The sequence below is a fragment of the Entelurus aequoreus genome, linkage group LG25 (genome assembly GCF_033978785.1).
Source record: "Entelurus aequoreus isolate RoL-2023_Sb linkage group LG25, RoL_Eaeq_v1.1, whole genome shotgun sequence".
In the NCBI taxonomy this organism is placed as follows: Eukaryota; Metazoa; Chordata; class Actinopteri; order Syngnathiformes; family Syngnathidae; genus Entelurus; species Entelurus aequoreus.
The window spans coordinates 4,915,147-4,937,045 of NC_084755.1; the positions used below are offsets into that span (position 1 = coordinate 4,915,147).

General features: G+C 37.5%; 1 protein-coding gene across 2 annotated transcripts in view; it reads right to left on the bottom strand.

Moving 5' to 3' along the window:
- metrnla (meteorin like, glial cell differentiation regulator a) overlaps positions 1 to 4,031 on the bottom strand; it is a 28,703-nt gene extending 24,672 nt beyond the window's left edge. For both annotated transcript variants that reach the window (XR_009824626.1, XM_062037344.1), the window contains exon 1: positions 3,724 to 4,031. Coding sequence is in view for 1 of the 2 variants with exons in the window: in XM_062037344.1 (XP_061893328.1) it covers positions 3,724 to 3,809 (86 nt within the window). In the remaining variant the exon portion in view is untranslated. The remainder of the gene's footprint in view (positions 1 to 3,723) is intronic.
- Between the last annotated feature and the right edge of the window lie 17,868 nt (positions 4,032 to 21,899).

Sequence of the window (21,899 nt, forward strand, 5' to 3'; positions counted from 1 at the left end):
CTCTTTTCATAAAATTGCCAAAATTGTAAGCTTTTCTTTAAAATTGAGACCGTTATTGAGTAAAATTCCAACTTTTATCATAATATTGCACAAATGTTCAGTTTTTCTTGTAAAATTTTGACTTGTGTTGAGTAAAATGACGACTTTTATTATAATACTGCCAACATTTTAAAGTTTTCTTATAAAATTGTGACTTTTGTGGAGTAAAATTACGACTATTTTCATAAAATTGCCAAAATTGTAAGCTTTTCTTGTAAAATTGCGACTGTTATTGAGTAAAATTCCAACTTTTATCATAATATTGCACAAATGTACAGTTTTTCTCGTAAAATTTTGACTTGTGTTGAGTAAAATGACGACTTTTATTATAATACTGCCAACATTTTAAAGTTTCCTTATAAAGTTGTGACTTTTTTGGAGTAAAATTACGACTCTTTTCATAAAGTTGCCAAAATTGTAAGCTTTTCTTGTAAAATTGCGACTGTTATTGAGTAAAATTCCTACTTGTATTATAATATTGCACAAATGTTCAGTTTTTCTCATAAAATTTTGACTTGTGTTGAGTAAAATGAAGACATTTATTATAATACTGCCAACATTTTAAAGTTTCCTTATAAAGTTGTGACTTTTGTGGAGTAAAATTACGACTAATTTCATAAAATTGCCAAAATTGTAAGCTTTTCTTGTAAAATTGCGACTGTTATTGAGTAAAATTCCAACTTTTATCATAATATTGCACAAATGTTCAGTTTTTCTCGTAAAATTTTGACTTGTGTTGAGTAAAATGACGACTTTTATTATAATACTGCCAACATTTTAAAGTTTTCTTATAAAATTGTGACTTTTGTGGAGTAAAATTACGACTCATTTCATAAAATTGCCAAAATTGTAAGCTTTTCTTGTAAAATTGCGACTGTTATTGAGTACAATCCTACTTTTATCATAATAATGCACAAATGTTCAGTTTTTCTTGTAAAATTTTGACTTGTGTTGAGTAAAATTATGACTTTTATTATAATACTGCCAACATTTTAAAGTTTCCTTATAAAGTTGTGACTTTTGTGTAGTAAAATTACGACTCTTTTCATAAAATTGCCAAAATTGTAAGCTTTTCTTTAAAATTGCGACTGTTATTGAGTAAAATTCCTACTTTTATCATAATATTGCACAAATGTTCAGTTTTTCTTGTAAAATTTTGACTTGTGTTGAGTAAAATTACGACTTTTATTATAATACTGCCAACATTTTAAAGTTTTCTTATAAAATTGTGACTTTTGTGGAGTAAAATTATGACTAATTTCATAAAATTGCCAAAATTGTAAGCTTTTCTTGTAAAATTGCGACTGTTATTGAGTAAAATTCCTACTTTTATCATAATATTGCACAAATGTTGAGTTTTTCTCATAAAATTTTGACTTGTGTTGAGTAAAATGACGACTTTTATTATAATACTGCCAACATTTTAAAGTTTCCTTATAAAGTTGTGACTTTTGTGTAGTAAAATTACAACTCTTTTCATAAAATTGCCAAAATTGTAAGCTTTTCTTTAAAATTGCGACTGTTATTGAGTAAAATTCCTACTTTTATCATAATATTGCACAAATGTTCAGTTTTTCTTGTAAAATTTTGACTTGTGTTGAGTAAAATGACGACTTTTATTATAATACTGCCAACATTTTAAAGTTTCCTTATAAAATTGTGACTTTCGTGCAGTAAAATTACGACCCATTTCATAAAATTGCCAAAATTGTAAGCTTTTCTTGTAAAATTCTGACTGTTTTTAAGTAAAATTCCAACTTTTATCATAATATTGCACAAATGTTCAGTTTTTCTCATAACATTTTGACTTGTGTTGAGTAAAATGACGACTTTTATTATAATACTGCCAACATTTTAAACTTTTCTTATAAAATTGTGACTTTTGTGTAGTAAAATTACGACTATTTTCATAAAATTGCCAAAATTGTAAGCTTTTCTTGTAAAATTGCGACCGTTATTGAGTAAAATTCCAACTTTTATCATAATATTGCACAAATGTTCAGTTTTTCTCGTAAAATTATGACTTGTGTTGAGTAAAATGACGACTTTTATTATAATACTGCCAACATTTTAAAGTTTTCTTATAAAATTGTGACTTTTGTGGAGTAAAATTACGACTCATTTCATAAAATTGTCAAAATTGTAAGCTTTTCTTGTAAAATTGCGACTGTTATTGAGTATAATTCCAACTTTTATCATAATATTGCACAAATGTTCATTTTTTCTCGTAAAATTTGACTTGTATTGAGTAAAATGACGACTTTTATTGTAATACTGACAACATTTTAAAGTTTTCTTATAAAATTGTGACTTTTGTGGAGTAAAATTACGACTCATTTCATAAAATTGCCAGAATTGTAAGCTTTTCTTGTAAAATTGCGACTGTTATTGAGTAAAATTCCAACTTTTATCATAATATTGCACAAATGTTCAGTTTTTCTCGTAAAATTTTGACTTGTGTTGAGTAAAATGACGACTTTTATTATAATACTGCCAACATTTTAAAGTTTTGTTATAAAATTGTGACTTTTGTGGAGTAAAATTACGACCCAATTCATAAAATTGCCAAAATTGTAAGCTTTTTTGTAAAATTGCGACTGTTATTGAGTAAAATCCTACTTTTATCATAATATTGCACAAATGTTCAGTTTTTCTCATAAAATTTTGACTTGTGTTGAGTAAAATGACGACTTTTATTATAATACTGCCAACATTTTAAAGTTTCCTTATAAAGTTGTGACTTTTGTGTAGTAAAATTACGACTCTTTTCATAAAATTGCCAAAATTGTAAGCTTTTCTTTAAAATTGCGACTGTTATTGAGTAAAATTCCAACTTTTATCATAATATTGCACAAATGTTCAGTTTTTCTTGTAAAATTTTGACTTGTGTTGAGTAAAATGACGACTTTTATTATAATACTGCCAACATTTTAAAGTTTCCTTATAAAATTGTGACTTTCGTGCAGTAAAATTACGACCCATTTCATAAAATTGCCAAAATTGTAAGCTTTTCTTGTAAAATTCTGACTGTTTTTAAGTAAAATTCCAACTTTTATCATAATATTGCACAAATGTTCAGTTTTTCTCATAACATTTTGACTTGTGTTGAGTAAAATGACGACTTTTATTATAATACTGCCAACATTTTAAACTTTTCTTATAAAATTGTGACTTTTGTGGAGTAAAATTACGACTATTTTCATAAAATTGCCCAAATTGTAAGCTTTTCTTTAAAATTGCGACTGTTATTGAGTAAAATTCCTACTTTTATCATAATATTGCAAAAATGTTCAGTTTTTCTTGTAAAAATTTGACAGTTATTGAGTAAAATTCCAACTTACATTAGTGGCATTGAATAGTTATTAAAGTTAACAACCTATGAATCATACATCCATCTATCCATTTTCTACCGCTTGTCCCTTTTGGGGTTGCTGGAGCCTATCGAATCGTACATACCTTTTATAAACAGCTTTATTTTCACTATGTAACAAAACATATTTGTAAACTTCAATAGTGAACTGAAGGGGAAAAAACGTCATTATCGCTGTCCTGTTGACAAAATAGCCACTTCTGCATGATTTGTAACTCACTCTCTTATTTACAACACGTATTAGTGTTGTATTTTCTACTTAGAATATGAAGTAATAGAAGTTTAGTGAAGCGCCAGTAAAAAGACGAGCTTACCTGCCCTTCCAGCTGCACTGGTCGCTGGAGTACTGGCCCACTGAAGTCCTCCACAGTACAAGCAGCAGCAGCAAGGAGGCTCGCATGTTTGTCTCCCCTTCGCGCCTCAAAGTGGCTTTCAAGTCCGCCACCGTCGACACATTTCCTTTCCCACAGACTCCGACTTTTGTCCACTCGGTTTACTTTCTTCCCAACTTTCCCCGAGCCTGGTATGGCGGCGTGAAATCTCCCAACTTTCTCCGTCGCCTCCGTCCCCGTCGACAACAAGCCCTCGATGAAATGTGCTGAGAGTTTCGACGCTGTCCACCAGTCCGTAAACGTCACGTCACGCCCCGCCCACCGCTGTTTATCAAGTAGTGACGCGTTCAAGTGATGTCGCCTCTGCTCGGATATCGAAGCTCCCTCCAGCCTTATTCTTTTTAGGAAACGCCAGCAGTAAAACATGGATGGATGGATAGGATGTACGACTCACAATGGCTCTTTTTCTTGTGGTACATACTGCATGTTTGATAATCCATCCATATTCTACCGCTTGTCCCTTATATTAATGCTAAATGTCACACATGAACAAATAAGCAGCTTTCCCAGAAAGAGTAAAACATAAATATCAATAATTCTGCTTTTCTAAAAAAACATGATAAAGCTCTTGTTTTCAGAATCAGAATCAGAATCAGAAATACTCTATTAATACCCGAGCAGAAATTAAACATTTCAGCACAATCCCATTCAAGATCAGACAAACATTACAGGGAGACAGAACAGGATCAAACATTACAGGGAGACAGAACAGGATCGCTGACGGGTCTGCCAACTTCCGACGGCCCTTACAAAAAAGGTGAGGTACAGGTAAACAATGGGGTTTGGGGGGTGAGAAAAAAAAATCGGTCTAAACCTGGGCCTCTGGAGAGGGGGTCCAGACTGAGGCCAAGGGAAAAACAACTCATAGCCATAGCCAAACATCAAACTTCAAAGAACACAAAGGACATAAAAGAGCATTTTGAATGTCACTACACTGTTTAAAGTCGTTTGACATCAACTGTAATGCACTTTGTGCATGTAATTATGACCAATTGAGTTCTAAATACGATGCAAGCTATTCAAATAATACTTAGAATTTGCTTCGTTTAATAGCAGTTAAGGACTTTGAAGTAGTTAACACTGCACGCCAAATCTGATTTATTTTGCCCCTTTTGTGACAGACATCTGATATTTTTTTGCCAGTCTAAACACTCCAAAGTGCTTCAAATCTGGGGCCGTACTTATCAAGCTTCTTAGAATTACTCCTAAGAAGTCTGCTAAGAGTTGACTTGAGAGTAAATAAATTCTTGGCTGAAAGCTGCACTTAAAAGTTAGTTATCAAGCGTCTTACTCACACTTTCAGCGAAGTGTAGGACTGAATCTTAAGTGTCACACTCAGAGCTGAATTACGACATTACTATGTACCGTAAACGCAATTTTAGGTGACGTCATTTCTGTGTCCATAGAAATGACCAATCACGGAAGGGAATCCGTTGTCTAAGAATAAAGAAATATCTTGGAAATATTTAAGTGGACAATGGGAGTGTATATTTCGACAATAAACTACAAAATAATACAAAACAAACTAGTCCCCGCCGGCACTCACGCTACCGCTCCCTCTCTTCTATCGCCCACACACTCACTGACGTCACTCACCTCACGGCCACACACATACGCTACTGTCATAACATTTTCTTTCCAATTCATTAATTAGGCAACTAATTTGAAACTGGTGTGGGTGGCTCTATATATACTAGCCCACTGCAGACACATGCAGAAATCAACAAGGAATCGAAAAGTATTAAATCTGTGACAAAAATAATATCCGCTCTGTCTAAACGATACCGTTTGATCAGCTGCTCGTCATCAAAATAAAAAAAAACATTGTTCCGTTCCCTGAACGTTCGCACACGTCTCTCTCGCCTCAGTGCCATCCCCTGCTGGCAACTCCTAACCACTTAAGACACCTCTGAAGGTCTCTTAAATATCGTGGAGAGTAGGAGTGATTCTTAGACTTAAGAACGTTGATAAAAAGCTTTTATTCTTAAGTTTGAGAGTAGGACTAAATTTCGCAAATTCTCAGGACTTAAGTGTAAAATGGCACTCTAAGAAGCATGATAAGTACGGCCCCTGATCTTGACTGCAGACTAAGTGAACCAAGTATTTTTTTGGTGCATATTTAGTCAATAGTGCGCATATAATAGGCCGTATTAGTTAGTTTAGTCTTTATTTGAAGGGACAATGCACAGAAACATTGAGCTCAAAGACAGATATGTTCTGTACCAGATTATAGCTAAATAGCTCATTTCCATCTGCAGTCCCTGGCTACCTAAATTAAAGATGTACAAAAATCACGCAGTAAAATTATAACAATAAAATTATATTATAGCATGTAATCAAATTAAGAAAAGTCATAAAATGCCCTTTCATTGACACATACTTATACATTACAACCACCCCTCCTTTACATCATAACATAGACAATACATGCTCTTGTTCACATCTGTCATCGTTTGTAAAAACAAGCATGACACACACACCTCACAATTTACAACAAAAGTGCTCTCATGGACAAATATAATAGACATGAAGTTGACATGTCGGACATAGTGTCCACCTTATTGGCCGTGTGAGCAGCTTTGATTGCTCCAAAGCCACCTTTTAACTTCAACTGTGAATTACTCTGTTAGACTTTTCAAGTTTGTTGTGAGGTGGTTCCATTCTTTTATCACTTTATATGAAAAGGCTGATTGTGCAAAATTTTACAAGAAAAACTGAACATTTGTGCAATATTATGATAAAAGTTGGAATTTGACTCAATAACAGTGGCAATTTTACAAGAAAAGCTTACAATTTTGGCAATTTTATGAAAAGAGTCATAATTTTACTCCACAAAAGTCACAACTTTATAAGAAAACTTTAAAATGTTGGCAGTACTATAATAAAAGTCGTCATTTTACTCAACACAAGTCAAAATTTTACAAGAAAAACTGAACATTTGTGCAATATTATGATAAAAGTTGGAATTTTACACAATAACAGTCGCAATTTTACAAGAAAAGCTTAGAATTTTGGCAATTTTATGAAAAGAGTCGTCATTTTACTCCACAAAAGTCACAAATTTATAAGAAAACTTCAAAATGTTGGCAATATTATCATAATAATAATCAGAATTTTACTTGGCAAAATGATGACAAAAGTCATACATGTCACTATTTTACAAGAACAACAAAAAAATTGGCAATATTGTGATAAAAGTCAGAATTCTATATGACAAATGTCACCATTTTGCATTAAAAAGTAATAATTTTACATAAATTAATAATTTTACGAGAAAATATTGCAATGTTACAGAAACAGAAAGAATATGAGAAATTGTTCCCAATTTTATAAGAAAAAAGTCGAGACATTTATAAAAGGTATGTACGATTCGATAGGCTCCAGCCCCCCCGCAACCCAAAAAAGGACAAGCGGTAGAAAATGGATGGATGGATGGATGATTCATAGGTTGTTATCTTTAATAACTATTCAATGCCACTAATATAAGTTGGAATTTTACTCAATAACAGTCGCAATTTTACAAGAAAAGCTTACAATTTTGGCAATTTTATGAAAAGAGTTGTAATTTTACTCCACAAAAGTCACAACTTTATAAGAAAACTTTAAAATGTTGGCAATATTATCATAATAATAATCAGAATTTTACTTGGCAAAATGATGACAAAAGTCATACATGTCACTATTTTACAAGAACAAGAAAAAATTGGCAATATTGTGATAAAAGTCAGAATTCTATATGACAAATGTCACCATTTTACATAAAAAAGTAATAATTTTACATAAGAATAATAATTTTACGAGAAAATATTGCAATGTTACAGAAACAGAAAGAATATGAGAAATTGTTCCCAATTTTATAAGAAAAAGTCGACACATTTATAAAAGGTATGTACGATTCGATAGGCTCCAGCACCCCCCGCAACCCAAAAAAGGACAAGCGGTAGAAAATGGATGGATGGATGGATGATTCATAGGTTGTTATCTTTAATAACTATTCAATGCCACTAATATAAGTTGGAATTTTACTCAATAACAGTCGCAATTTTACAAGAAAAGCTTACAATTTTGGCAATATTATGAAAAGAGTTGTAATTTTACTCCACAAAAGTCACAACTTTATAAGAAAACTTTAAAATGTTGGCAGTATTATATTAAAAGTCGTCATTTTACTCAACACAAGTCAAAGTTTTACAAGAAAAACTTCTTCTAAAACCAATGTCCAAAAAAGGAGTATTTTGTTGCAACCCCCCACCCAAAACAGTTTTAGTGGAGCAATAAAGCCGAGCAAAGAGTGACAGGTGTCATGTCGCAACACGCCTCATTGTTCAGTGACCTCATCAGGGAGCCATGTGGCCATGACGTCCAACCATGACACCAACTTACTCACACACACACACACCACAACATGCTGTCAGTTCATCCACCAAATAGTCCTTTCTCAACAGTTGTCAGTTGGGTAAAAAAAAAAGTGTCCAAGCCAGAACTTGTACCCTGTAATCCTGAATCCTGACACATCGCACAGACAAACGCTTCTCCTCGTCGGACGGGTTTAGTTTCCCATCGCTCCAGACATCAGAGTTTCACAAGAAGCGGATAATGTCTGTTACGGGAGGGATGTTTATAAATGAAGCCGGTCGTAACAGTTGGACAAGTCCATGCAGCTCTGCTTGTTCCCACAGGGGGAAAAAGCAAAACAATAAACCGAGAGGCGACTATAGTCTTGCATGGCTGTCTCGTCATATTCTACAAAAGCTTTAAACAGGTTTTGTTTTTTTCTCCTCCATTTTCTGTGAGGGGAGGCTCACATCAGCTAGAACCTCGACCAAGGTGCTTTTGTGCTGACTTGACCAATATTAATGACTTTGGAGATATTGATATGCTCACTAGTGCACCACAACACCCAGATAAAGTTAAGTTCAAGTAGCAATGATTGACACACACACACACTAGGTGTGGAGAAATTATTCTCTGCATATGAGCCATCACCCTTGATCACCCCCTGGGAGGTGAGGGGAGCAGTGGGCAGCAGCAGTGGCCGCGCCCGGGAATCATTTTTGGTGATTTAACCCCCAATTCCAAGCCTTGATGCTGAGTGCCAAGCAGGGAAGTAATGGCTCTCATTTTTATAGTCTTTGGTGTGACTCAGCCGGGGTTTGAACTCACGACCTACCCATCTCAGGGCGGACACTCTAACCACTAGTCCACTAGGTGAAAATTGACCAAAACAACTTAATGTTACAAACTTTATTCTGACGTGGTTTGAAGTACCGTTGCCATCCTTTCGCACCTGGGAACACACTGTGCACTTCTGACTGGTGTTTCTATGCATGCGTGTGTGTGTGTGTGTGTGTGTGTGTGCGACTGTGCGTGTGTGTGTGTCTATGAGGCTGCAGTGCGTTAATAAATGTCCCCACACGATGTACATTTGACAGTGATTCATAGCAGGGAAGCTAACATCAGCCTACGGTGACAGCCAAAATATCTACTAACGTCTACTTACTTACTTCAAATTTGATGTTGAGTTCATGTAAACTTAAAGGCCTACTGAAAGCCACTACTAGCGACCACGCAGTCTGATAGTTTACCGTATTTCCTTGAATAGCCGCAGGGGCGCTAATTAATTTAAAACCTCTTCTCACTCCTGCGGTTACCAAAACCATGCGGAATGAGCAAGCATGCTCTAATTATTTTAAAACCTCTTCTCACTCCGGCGCATACCTTATCATGAAAAGCACATTTAATAAAAAAAACGTTATTATGATCTTACCTTTACTTGTAAATGGGTCCATGTGCAGCTGCTTCTGATCAAAGGCAGTCTTTCTCATCTTTCTTCAATTTTAAAAGTCTCTGGAGATATTCCTTTAATTATTATCTCCTGCTTCGATTGAAAGTCCAGTTTAGAAAACGGTTTAATTTTAGATATGTAATCCTCCATGGTAAAAGTGCAAGCAAACAATTGCTGCATGCTTGCTGCTTGTTGTCTTCTTCTGCAGTACCTGTCTCCTGCAGTACTGGTAGTCGCAAGAAGGATCACTAGCGCCCTCTACCACCTGGAGGCGGGAGTCATTTAATGACTCATATTTGACCCGGCGGAAGTGCCAAGCATGCGGTAATTATTTTGCGAAACGAATTTGACCCGGCTGTAATTCTAGGCAGGCGAATACTATATTCCCGGCGCCAATTCAAGGAAATACGGTATATATCAATGATGAAATCTTAACATTGCAACACATGCCAATACGGCCGGGTTAACTTATAAAGTGACATTTTAAATTTCCCGCTAAACTTCCGGTTGAAAACGTCTATGTGTGATGACGTATGCGCGTGACGTCGCTGGTTGAAGCGGAAGTATTCAGACGCCATTGAATCCAATACAAAAAGCTCTGTTTTCATCTCAAAATTCCACAGTATTCTGGACATCTGTGTTGGTGAATCTTTTGCAATTTGTTTAATGAACAATGGAGACTGCAAAGAAGAAAGTTGTAGGTGGGATCGGTGTATTAGCGGCTGGCTGCAGCAACACAACCAGGAGGACTTTGACTTGGATAGCAGACGCGCTGGCCGACGCTAGCCGCCGACCGCGTCGATGATCGGGTGAAGTCCTTCGTCGCGCCGTCGATCGCTGGAACGCAGGTGAGCACGGGTGTTGATGAGCAGATGAGGGCTGGCTGGCGTAGGTGGATAGCTAATGTTTTTAGCATAGCTCTGTGAGGTACCGTAGCTAAGTTAGCTTCAATGGCGTTGTTAGCAACAGCATTGTTAAGCTTCGCCAGGCTGGAAAGCATTAACCGTGTATTTACATGTCCATGGTTTAATAGTATTGTTGATCTTCTGTCTATCCTGCCAGTCAGGGGTTTATTTCTTTTGTTTCTATCTGCAGTTAAGCACGATGCTATCACGTTAGCTCCGTAGCTAAAGTGCTTCGCCGATGTATTGTCGTGGAGATAAAAGGCACTGAATGTCCATTTCGCGTTCTCGACTCTCATTTTCAAGAGGATATAGTATCCCAGGTGGTTTAAAATACAAATCTGTGATCCACAATAGAAAAAGGAGAAAGTGTGGAATCCAATGAGCCAGCTTGTACCTAAGTTACGGTCAGAGCGGAAAAAGATACGTCCATCACTGCACTCTAGTCCTTCACTCTCATGTTCCTCATCCACGAATCTTTCATCCTGGCTCAAATTAATGGGGTAATCGTCGCTTTCTCGGTCCGAATCTCTCTCGCTGCTGGTGTAAACAACGGGGAAATGGGAGGAGCCTTTTAACCTGTGACGTCACGCTACTTCCGGTACAGGCAAGGCTTTTTTTAATCGGCGACCAAAAGTTGCGAACTTTATCGTCGATGTTCTCTACTAAATCCTTTCAGCAAAAATATGGCAATATCGAAATGATCAAGTATGACACATAGAATGGATCTGCTATCCCCGTTTAAATAAAAAAATGTCATTTCAGTAGGCCTTTAAGGTTTATTGGCGCTCTGTACTTCTCCCTACGTCCGTGTACACAGCGGCCTTTTAAAAAGTCATACATTTTACTTTTTATAACCGATACCGAACATTTTGAAACAGATACCGATAATTTCCGATATTACATTTTAAAGCATTTATCGGCCGATAATATCGGACATCCCTAAATATGAATATTCCCATGCAGTTTTTGAGCACATTCGTGTGATTTTTTTTTTTTGTTTAGTTACGTCATACTTGTTGCTTAGCGTTATTTGCGGCACACAAGTTGATACTCTAGATACAAATCTTCATCCAAAGCAAAGCCAGAAGAGGAGTAGTTGCAGCCGAGTGAAAGGATACCAAAATGAGCACAGCAGGTGTCTTAAAGGTGTTTATTTCACACCAAGTAAAGCCGGCATGTGTGTCAAAGGCACTTTTCTCCCTATTATTCCAGTTGCTCCATGACTTGTTGTTCCCTGTCCTTGGTGGCTGCTGTGGGCAAACAGGTTTGACTCTCACCCTCCACCTGTCATGAGCATTGCTTTGGCGGGATGAGACGCAGGAGTCATACATTGATGGCAGACAGCAGGAAACGGTTACACGTCTGCCGACACCGCTCCTTTTTTACAACATTGGAGGCGTTCTCATGGTATGCAACATTGAGGGGGGACCTCCTGTGGAGTTGAGGGTGACAGGGTGGGGTTGGCTGTTGGGGGTGGGGGTGGGGGGGGTATGGTTGTTGTTTTGAACTCCTGCTGACTCACTTTCATGACCAGAAGCCACCTGCAGGTGAAAAAGCAACCATCAAATAAACGACCCTGCTGACAGGATGGGATTTGTCTGCTCTCACACCCTGGAGATGATCTTCTTTTGTTGAAATTATATTATCGGCCGATAAATGCTTTAAAATGTAATATCGGAAATGATCGGTATCGGTTTTTTATTATTGGTATAGTTTTTATTAGGGATGTCCGATAATGGCTTTTTGCCGATATTCCGATATTGTCCAACTCTTTAATTACCGATACCGATATCAACCGATACCGATATCAACTGATATATGCAGTGGTGGAATTAACACATTATTATGCCTAATTTGGACAACCAGGTATGGTGAAGATAAGGTACTTTTTAAAAAAATTAGTAAAATAAGATAAATACATTAAAAACATTTTCTTGAATAAAAAAGAAAGTACAACAATATAAAAACAGTTACATATAAATTAGTAATTAATGAAAATGAGTCAAATGAAGTGTTAAAGGTTAGTACTATTAGTGGACCAGCAGCACGCACAATCATGTGTGCTTACGGACTGTATCCCTTGCAGACTGTATTGATATATATTGATATATTGTTAATATTAATAACTGTATCCCTTGCAGACTGTATTGATATATATTGATGTATTGTTAATATTAATAACTGTATCCCTTGCAGACTGTATTGATATATATTGATATATTGTTAATATTAATAACTGTATCCCTTGCAGACTGTATTGATATATATTGATATATAATGTAGGAAGCAGAATATTAATAACAGAAAGAAACAACCCTTTTGTGTGAATGAGTGTAAATGGGGGGAGGGAGGTTTTTTGGGTTGGTGCACTAATTGTAAGTGTATCTTGTGTTTTTTATGTGGATTTAATTAAAAAATTTTTTAAAAAAAACAAAAAACGATACCGATAATGGAAAAACCGATACCGATAATTTCCGATATTACATTTTAACGCATATATCGGCCGATAATATCGGACAGATATTATAATAATATCTAATATATTATTATAATAATAATATATTATTATATTATTAATTAATATATTAATTAATAATAATATTATTAATTAATATATTATTAATTAATAATATTAATTAATATATTAATTAATATTATATTATTAATTAATATATTATTATTAATAATATATTATATATTATTATAATAATAATAATAATATATCAATACAGTCTGCAAGGGATACAGTTATTAATATTAACAATATATCAATATATATCAATACAGTCTGCAAGGGATACAGTCCGTAAGCACACATGATTGTGCGTGCTGCTGCTCCACTAATAGTACTAACCTTTAACACTTCATTTGACTCATTTTCATTAATTACTCATTTATATGTAACTGTTTTTATATTGTTGTACTTTCTTTTTTATTCAAGAAAATGTTTTTATTTTATTTATCTTATTTTTTTAATTAATTTTAAAAAAAAAGACCTTATCTTCACCATACCTGGTTGTCCAAATTAGGCATAATAATGTGTTAATTCCACCACTGTATATATCGGTATCGGTTGATATTGGTATCGGTAATTAAGAGTTGGACAATATTGGAATATCGGATATCGGCAAAAAAGCCATTATCGGACATCCCTAATTGAAATACTTTCGATAGATTGTTGTTTAACGATGAAATATGACATTGTGTCACTAATTGGGAGAAGTTTTAGCACTATGCGGGGCCACTTCGTTCACACTCACAAGTGATGTCTAGTGTTAACAACAATTTTTGAGATTCATTGGCATTTTGACCACTGTGTTACATGGCCTTTCCTTTTAACAACACTCAGTAAAGGTTTGGGAACTGAGGAGACACATTTTGGAAGTGGAATTCTTTCCCATTCTTGCTTAAAGTACAGCTTAAGTTGTTCAACAGTCTCCCTTCTCATATTCTAGGCTTCATTTTCATTTTCATTGTCTGGACTACAGGCAGGCCAGTCTAGTACCCGCACTCTTTTACTATGAAGCCACGCTGATGTAACACGTGGCTTGGCATTGTATGGCTGAAATAAGCAGGGGCGTCCATGATAACAACATATGTTGCTCCAAAAGCTGTATGTACCTTTCAGCATTAATGGTGCCTTCACAGATGTGTAAGTTACCCATGTCTTGGCCACTAATACACCCCCATACCATCACACATGCTGCCTTTCACACTTTGCGCCTACACTTGTCAGGGTTATTTCCACATCCTGTCCGAAATTAAACTCGCTCAATTGTCTAAACTTAGAAACATTTACACTGAGCCGGGATAAGGTTATCCAGGGTAAATCCCACCTAACCTTATCCGTGTCCTCACACACACAACAATGCCACCGTTTTAAGACCCCGCCCCCCTCCGTCCGCCGACACAATGCCACCTAGTACGCAAGCGCGGAAAATACCCACGTCATAGTCACCTCCAGTGTTGCTTTGTGTGCAAGTTCTTAAATGTAACTTCTCTGAACAATATCCAGTGTTGTGCTATTTTAATGAACTGGAATCCAGGGTTAGGGTTAGGGTTAGGGTTGACACACGTCACATTCAAGGTAAGAAGTGTTCAATTTATTAGTCAGTATAACAATGCTATGATGAATAATACGTTTAGATTAGGGTTGTACAGTATACCGGTATTAGTATAGTACCCCGATACTAATGAATCACATTCAGTACTATATCGTCTCTGAAACGTATTGGTCCCGCACCCCCCCTGCGCCCGCGTCCAAGTCACATGGTGACCTTGCTGGTTTTACGAGCAGAGGAGCATGTTCGGCAGCGCGCACACACAGAGTACTTACAAGCGGACACAGTGTGTAGACAGAAAAGGGAGAACGGACGCATTTTGGCTTAAAAAGTAAAGATACAAGATAAAGGTGAAGTTATAACACTGAAACACCCTCAGGAAGAGGTGCTTTAAGACATGGCTAGCTAGTTAGCAGCTAGTGTTTTAGCTACTTCTAAATCACTAATCCTCGCCTCCATGGCGACAAAAAAAGTTTCTTATAAGTACTACGCACTACACACCCTCGCGTCACAATGTAAACATTGGGTGGATCTACACCTGACAGCAGATGTTAAGTAGACTGCTCACCCCCAAATCCTCCACACGACACCTCCGCTCCGGACAGGCTAACCTCCTCCAACCTCAGAGGACAAAGCTACGAACTATGGGAGACCGGGCTTTGTGCTCTGCCGCTCCCAGTATGTGGAACGCTCTCCCTGACCACCTGAGGGCACCACAGACTGTGGATGCTTTTAAAAAAGGCTTAAAAACCCTTCTTTTTTTTGGATTTATGCGTGCTAGTTCTGGCTATTAGGCTGTTCTAGGGCGGTATAGCACGGTTGGTAGAGTGGCCGTGCCAGCAACTTGAGGGTTCCAGGTTCGATCCCCGCTTCCGCCATCCTAGTCACTGCCGTTGTGTCCCCGGGCAAGGCACTTTACCCACCTGCTCCCAGTGCCACCCACACTGCTTTAAATGGAACTTAGATATTGGCTTTCACTATGTAAAGTGCTTCGAGTCACTAGAGAAAAGCGCTATATAAATATAATTCACTTCACTAGTTTTTATTTTAATTTATTTTATTATCTTTATATTTGTTTTTATTTATTTATTCATACACTGTATCACTTTGAGGTTGTTTGCTCAATGTAAAATGCTTTTTTTACAAATAAAATCTATTATTATTATTAATATTATTAATAATTCACTTTCTACCACTTGTCCATAATAATGTGTACAAAATAATAGGTGTATAAATGACAATATGTTACTGCATACGTCAGCAGACTAATTAGGAGTCTTTGTTTGTTTACTTACTACTAAAGGACAAGTTGTCTAGTATGTTCACTATTTTATTTAAGGACAAACTTGCAAAAATAAACATATGTTTCATGTACACTAAGATTTTTAGTTAAAATAAAGTAAATTTTTGCAATTTTTTTGTGGTCCCCTTTATTTAGAAAAGTATCAAAAAGTACTGAAAAGCATCGGTATTGGTACCAAAATATTGGTAGATTTATGAAAATATTGATGTTTCATGGCTCACTCAGCCAATAAGGTTTCCAACCCTAGAGTGTGACAGTTTGACTAAACTACAACTCGCACCTCTGGAAAACAAATAAATATGTTTATTACAAATAAAGTTTCCCAACTTCCTGTTTTGACTCTGAACTCTGCAGATTTCTGCTGTGCCTGTTTGGTAAGAGCTGGTGACGACAAGCTGACATTGGAACGTCAGTCACAGAAGTGTGTTCCATGTGTCGTTGTAGTGGTATGTTGACGACCTGCCGCCGTACGCTTGTCATCATCCTCCCTACCTGGCTCGCTTCCAGACTGTCACTCACATCCAACCTCGGGCCGCATTCCTTGTGAGCAACACAAGAACGCTGTCATTTGGACGTAACACGCATGTCTTTGTATCTCTTCACCCCTGTGTGCCACCCTCTTACTTAAACATGGTCTGTGTATCTCTTCACACCTGTGTGCCACCCTCTTACTTAAACATGGTCTTTGGATCTCTTCACACCTGTGTGCCACCCTCTTACTTAAACATGGTCTTTGTATCTCTTCACACCTGTGTGCCACCCTCTTACTTAAACATGGTCTTTGTATCTCTTCACACCTGTGTGCCACCCTCTTACTTAAACATGGTCTGTGTATCTCTTCACACCTGTGTGCCACCCTCTTACTTAAACATGGTCTGTGTATCTCTTCACACCTGTGTGCCACCCTCTTACTTAAACATGGTCTGTGTATCTCTTCACACCTGTGTGCCACCCTCTTACTTAAACATGGTCTGTGTATCTCTTCACACCTGTGTGCCACCCTCTTACTTAAACATGGTCTTTGTATCTCTTCACACCTGTGTGCCACCCTCTTACTTAAACATGGTCTGTGTATCTCTTCACACCTGTGTGCCACCCTCTTACTTAAACACGGTCTGTGTATCTCTTCACACCTGTGTGCCACCCTCTTACTTAAACATGGTCTGTGTATCTCTTCACACCTGTGTGCCACCCTCTTACTTAAACATGGTCTGTGTATCTCTTCACACCTGTGTGCCACCCTCTTACTTAAACATGGTCTGTGTATCTCTTCACACCTGTGTGCCACCCTCTTACCTAAACATGGTCTGTGTATCTCTTCACACCTGTGTGCCACCCTCTTACTTAAACATGGTCTTTGAATCTCTTCACACCTGTGTGCCACCCTCTTACTTAAACATGGTCTGTGTATCTCTTCACACCTGTGTGCCACCCTCTTACTTAAACATGGTCTGTGTATCTCTTCACACCTGTGTGCCACCCTCTTACTTAAACATGGTCTTTGAATCTCTTCACACCTGTGTGCCACCCTCTTACTTAAACATGGTCTGTGTATCTCTTCACACCTGTGTGCCACCCTCTTACTTAAACATGGTCTGTGTATCTCTTCACACCTGTGTGCCACCCTCTTACCTAAACATGGTCTGTGTATCTCTTCACACCTGTGTGCCACCCTCTTACTTAAACATGGTCTTTGAATCTCTTCACACCTGTGTGCCACCCTCTTACTTAAACATGGTCTGTGTATCTCTTCACACCTGTGTGCCACCCTCTTACTTAAACATGGTCTGTGTATCTCTTCACACCTGTGTGCCACCCTCTTACTTAAACATGGTCTGTGTATCTCTTCACACCTGTGTGCCACCCTCTTACTTAAACATGGTCTTTGTATCTCTTCACACCTGTGTGCCACCCTCTTACTTAAACATGGTCTGTGTATCTCTTCACACCTGTGTGCCACCCTCTTACTTAAACATGGTCTGTGTATCTCTTCACACCTGTGTGCCACCCTCTTACTTAAACATGGTCTTTGTATCTCTTCACCCCTGTGTGCCACCCTCTTACTTAAACATGGTCTGTGTATCTCTTCACCCCTGTGTGCCACCCTCTTACTTAAACATGGTCTGTGTATCTCTTCACACCTGTGTGCCACCCTCTTACTTAAACATGGTCTGTGTATCTCTTCACACCTGTGTGCCACCCTCTTACTTAAACATGGTCTTTGTATCTCTTCACACCTGTGTGCCACCCTCTTACTTAAACACGGTCTGTGTATCTCTTCACCCCTGTGTGTCACCCTCTTACTTAAACATGGTCTGTGTATCTCCTCCCACCTGTGTGCCACCCTCTTACTTAAACATGGTCTTTGTATCTCTTCACACCTGTGTGCCACCCTCTTACTTAAACATGGTCTGTGTATCTCTTCACACCTGTGTGCCACCCTCTTACTTAAACATGGTCTTTGTATCTCTTCACACCTGTGTGCCACCCTCTTACTTAAACATGGTCTTTGTATCTCTTCACCCCTGTGTGCCACCCTCTTACTTAAACATGGTCTGTGTATCTCTTCACCCCTGTGTGCCACCCTCTTACTTAAACATGGTCTGTGTATCTCTTCACACCTGTGTGCCACCCTCTTACTTAAACATGGTCTGTGTATCTCTTCACACCTGTGTGCCACCCTCTTACTTATACATGGTCCTTGTATCTCTTCACACCTGTGTGTCACCCTCTTACTTAAACATGGTCTGTGTATCTCTTCACACCTGTGTGCCACCCTCTTACTTAAACATGGTCTTTGTATCTCTTCACACCTGTGTGCCACCCTCTTACTTAAACACGGTCTGTGTATCTCTTCACCCCTGTGTGCCACCCTCTTACTTAAACAGTGTCATTGACATGTGGAGAGGAATGTATCAAATACGTCACATCTGGCTCAAGTCACAAAGAACATTCCATGAAGCCAAAGAAGACAAAAGGCTGCCTCTTGTTTGGATTACGCGCCAACGCAGGATCTCAAAATAAGACGCGAGCGAGAGAAGAGCTGCTAAAGTAGTATCTGTTACAAGGACATGTGGGGGTTGCTATTGGAGGTTCCTGCGTGAGCCCCTTGATGCCTTCAAGCTGTGCCGGGCTATCAAATCCTTCATCCAGCAAACTGAGCTCACAAGAAGAATTTAGGCCTGAGAGTATTCGTCATTAAAAGCCATCAGATGTCAATCAGGACTAGGGTTGTGGGGTATACCGGTACTAGTATAGTATACCAGTACTAGTATAGTATCGCGGTACTAATGAATCAAAAACGGTACTATTCTCTGTTTGAAAAGTACCAGTTCCCCATTTAAAAAAAAGAAAAAAATTTAACGGGCATGACGGCGCGTCGTCACGTCTTGACATTGCTAGTTTTACGAGCGGAGGAGCATGTTTGGCAGCGCACACACACAGAGTACTTACAAGCAGACACAGTGTGTAGACAGAAAAGGGGGAATGGATGCATTTTGGCGTAAAAAGTAAAGATAAAGGTAAAGTTATAACACTGAAACACTCTCAGGAAGAGGTGCTTTAAGACATGGCTAGCTAGCTAGCGGCTAGTGTTTTAGCTACTTCTAAATCACTAATCCTGGTCTCCATGGCGACAAATAAGAATAGCTAAACATGCTTCACTACACATTGTAGCTCACCAGCGTCACAATGTAAACAAACGGCTTTGGTGGATCGACACCTAACATCCACTGTAATGATACCAAGTACAGGAGCGTATCAAGTCAATACTACTATGATTATATCGATACTTTTTATCGTCACACAATCTTTTTTTCTTATAAATGTATATTGTGTTTATAAAGTCAGTAAATACGTCCTTGGACACATGAGGACTTTGAATATGACCAATGTATAATCCTGTATCTACTTGGTATCGCATCCATACCTAAATGTGTGGTATCGTCCAAAACTAATGTAAAGTATCAAAGAAAAGAAGAATAACTGATTATTACATTTTAACAGAAGTGTAGATAGAACATGTTAAAAGAGAAAATAAGCAGATATTAACAGTAAATGAACAAGTAGATTAATAATACATTTTTACAGTTTGTCCCTCATAATGTGTACAAAATAATAGGTGTATAAATGACACAATATGTTACTGCATACGTCAGCAGACTAATTAGGAGTCTTTGTCTTTAAAAGACAAGTTAAGACCCACTTTTATTCTCTGGCTTTTAACACTACGTGTGTTGTGTGGTCCTCTGTGTTTTTGAATTAAGATTTTTATTCATTGTTTTAATTGGTTTTACCCTTTAAAATCGTTTTTAATCATATTTATTTTTATATTGTTTTTATATTGGTTTTATGTTTATTTATTTTTTTGTTTTTATTCAGTCATTGGTGGCGCTAAGGATAATATTTGAATATTGTTTTTGATATTGTTGTGCAGCACTTTGGAAACATTTTTGTTGTTTAAATGTGCTATATAAATAGAGTGGATTGGATTGGATTGCAGTTGTCTATTCTTCACTATTTTATTTAAGGACTAAATTGCAATAATAAACATATGTTTCATGTACAGTAAGATTTTTTTGTTAAAATAAAGCCAATAACGCAATTTTGTGGTCCCCCTTATTTAGAAAAGTACCGAAAAGTATCAAAATACATTTTGGTACCGGTACTAAAATATTGGTATCGGGACAACCCTAATTAGGACTGCAATTTTGACATACACTGTACAATTTTTACAGTTGAGTTGAGTTGAGTAATCACAATAAAAATAAATAAATAATACACCGTGAAGTAAATTACATTTCATATGGTGAGATGAGTAAGATTATTTTGAAAAAATGAACGGATGGATGGATGAAATAAATTCAGAAGGTTTATCATGGTTATTCTTTTTGTACTTTGTAAACACTTTAAGTTTGAAGAGCTAAAATTATACACATAGCAAACTACAACCTGCTAGCCAAGCATATACAACAATTCTTCTCAAAAAAAGAGGAGAAATATAATCTTAGAGAAAAATGTAATTTAAAACATTTGTATGCACGTACAACACTTAATACCTTCAATATATCTGTATGTGGAATTAAAGGCCTACTGAAAGCCACTACTAGCGACCACGCAGTCTGATAGTTTATATATCAATGATGAAATCTTAACATTGCAACACATGCCAATACGGCCGGGTTAACTTATAAAGTGACATTTTAAATCTCCCGGGAAATATCCGGCTGAAACGTCGCGGTATGATGACGTATGCGCGTGACGAAGTCAGAGTAACGGAAGTTATGGTACCCCGTAGAATCCTATACAAAAAGCTCTGTTTTCATTTCATAATTCCACAGTATTCTGGACATCTTTTGCAATTTGTTTAATGAACAATGAAGGCTGCAAAGAAGACAGTTGTAGGTGGGATCGGTGTATTAGCAGCGGACTACAGCAACACAACCAGGAGGACTTTGTTGGAGCGCTAGCCGCGCTAGCCGCGCCAGCCGCGCTAGCCGCGCTAGCCGCCGACCTCACCTTGACTTCCTACGTCTCCGGGCCGCCAAACGCATCGGGTGAAGTCCTTCGTCCTTCTGCCGATCGCTGGAACGCAGGTGAGCACGGGTGTTGATGAGTAGATGAGGGCTGGCTGGCGTAGGTGGAGAGCTAATGTTTTTAGCATAGCTCTGTGAGGTCCCGTTGCTAAGTTGCTAAGTTAGCTTCAATGGCGTCGTTAGCACAGCATTGTTAACCTTCGCCAGCCTGGAAAGCATTAACCGTGTATTTACATGTCCACGGTTTAATAGTATTGTTGATTTTCTATCTATCCTTCCAGTCAGGGGTTTATTTTTTTGTTTCTATATGCAGTTAAAGCACGATGCTATCACGTTAGCTCGTAGCTAAAGCATTTCGCCGATGTATTGTCGTGGAGATAAAAGGCACTGAATGTCCATTTCGCGTTCTCGACTCTCATTTTCGTTGTACCTAAGTTACGGTCAGAGCGAAAAAAGATACGTCCATCACTGCCTCTCTAGTCCTTCACTGTAACGTTCCTCATCTACGAA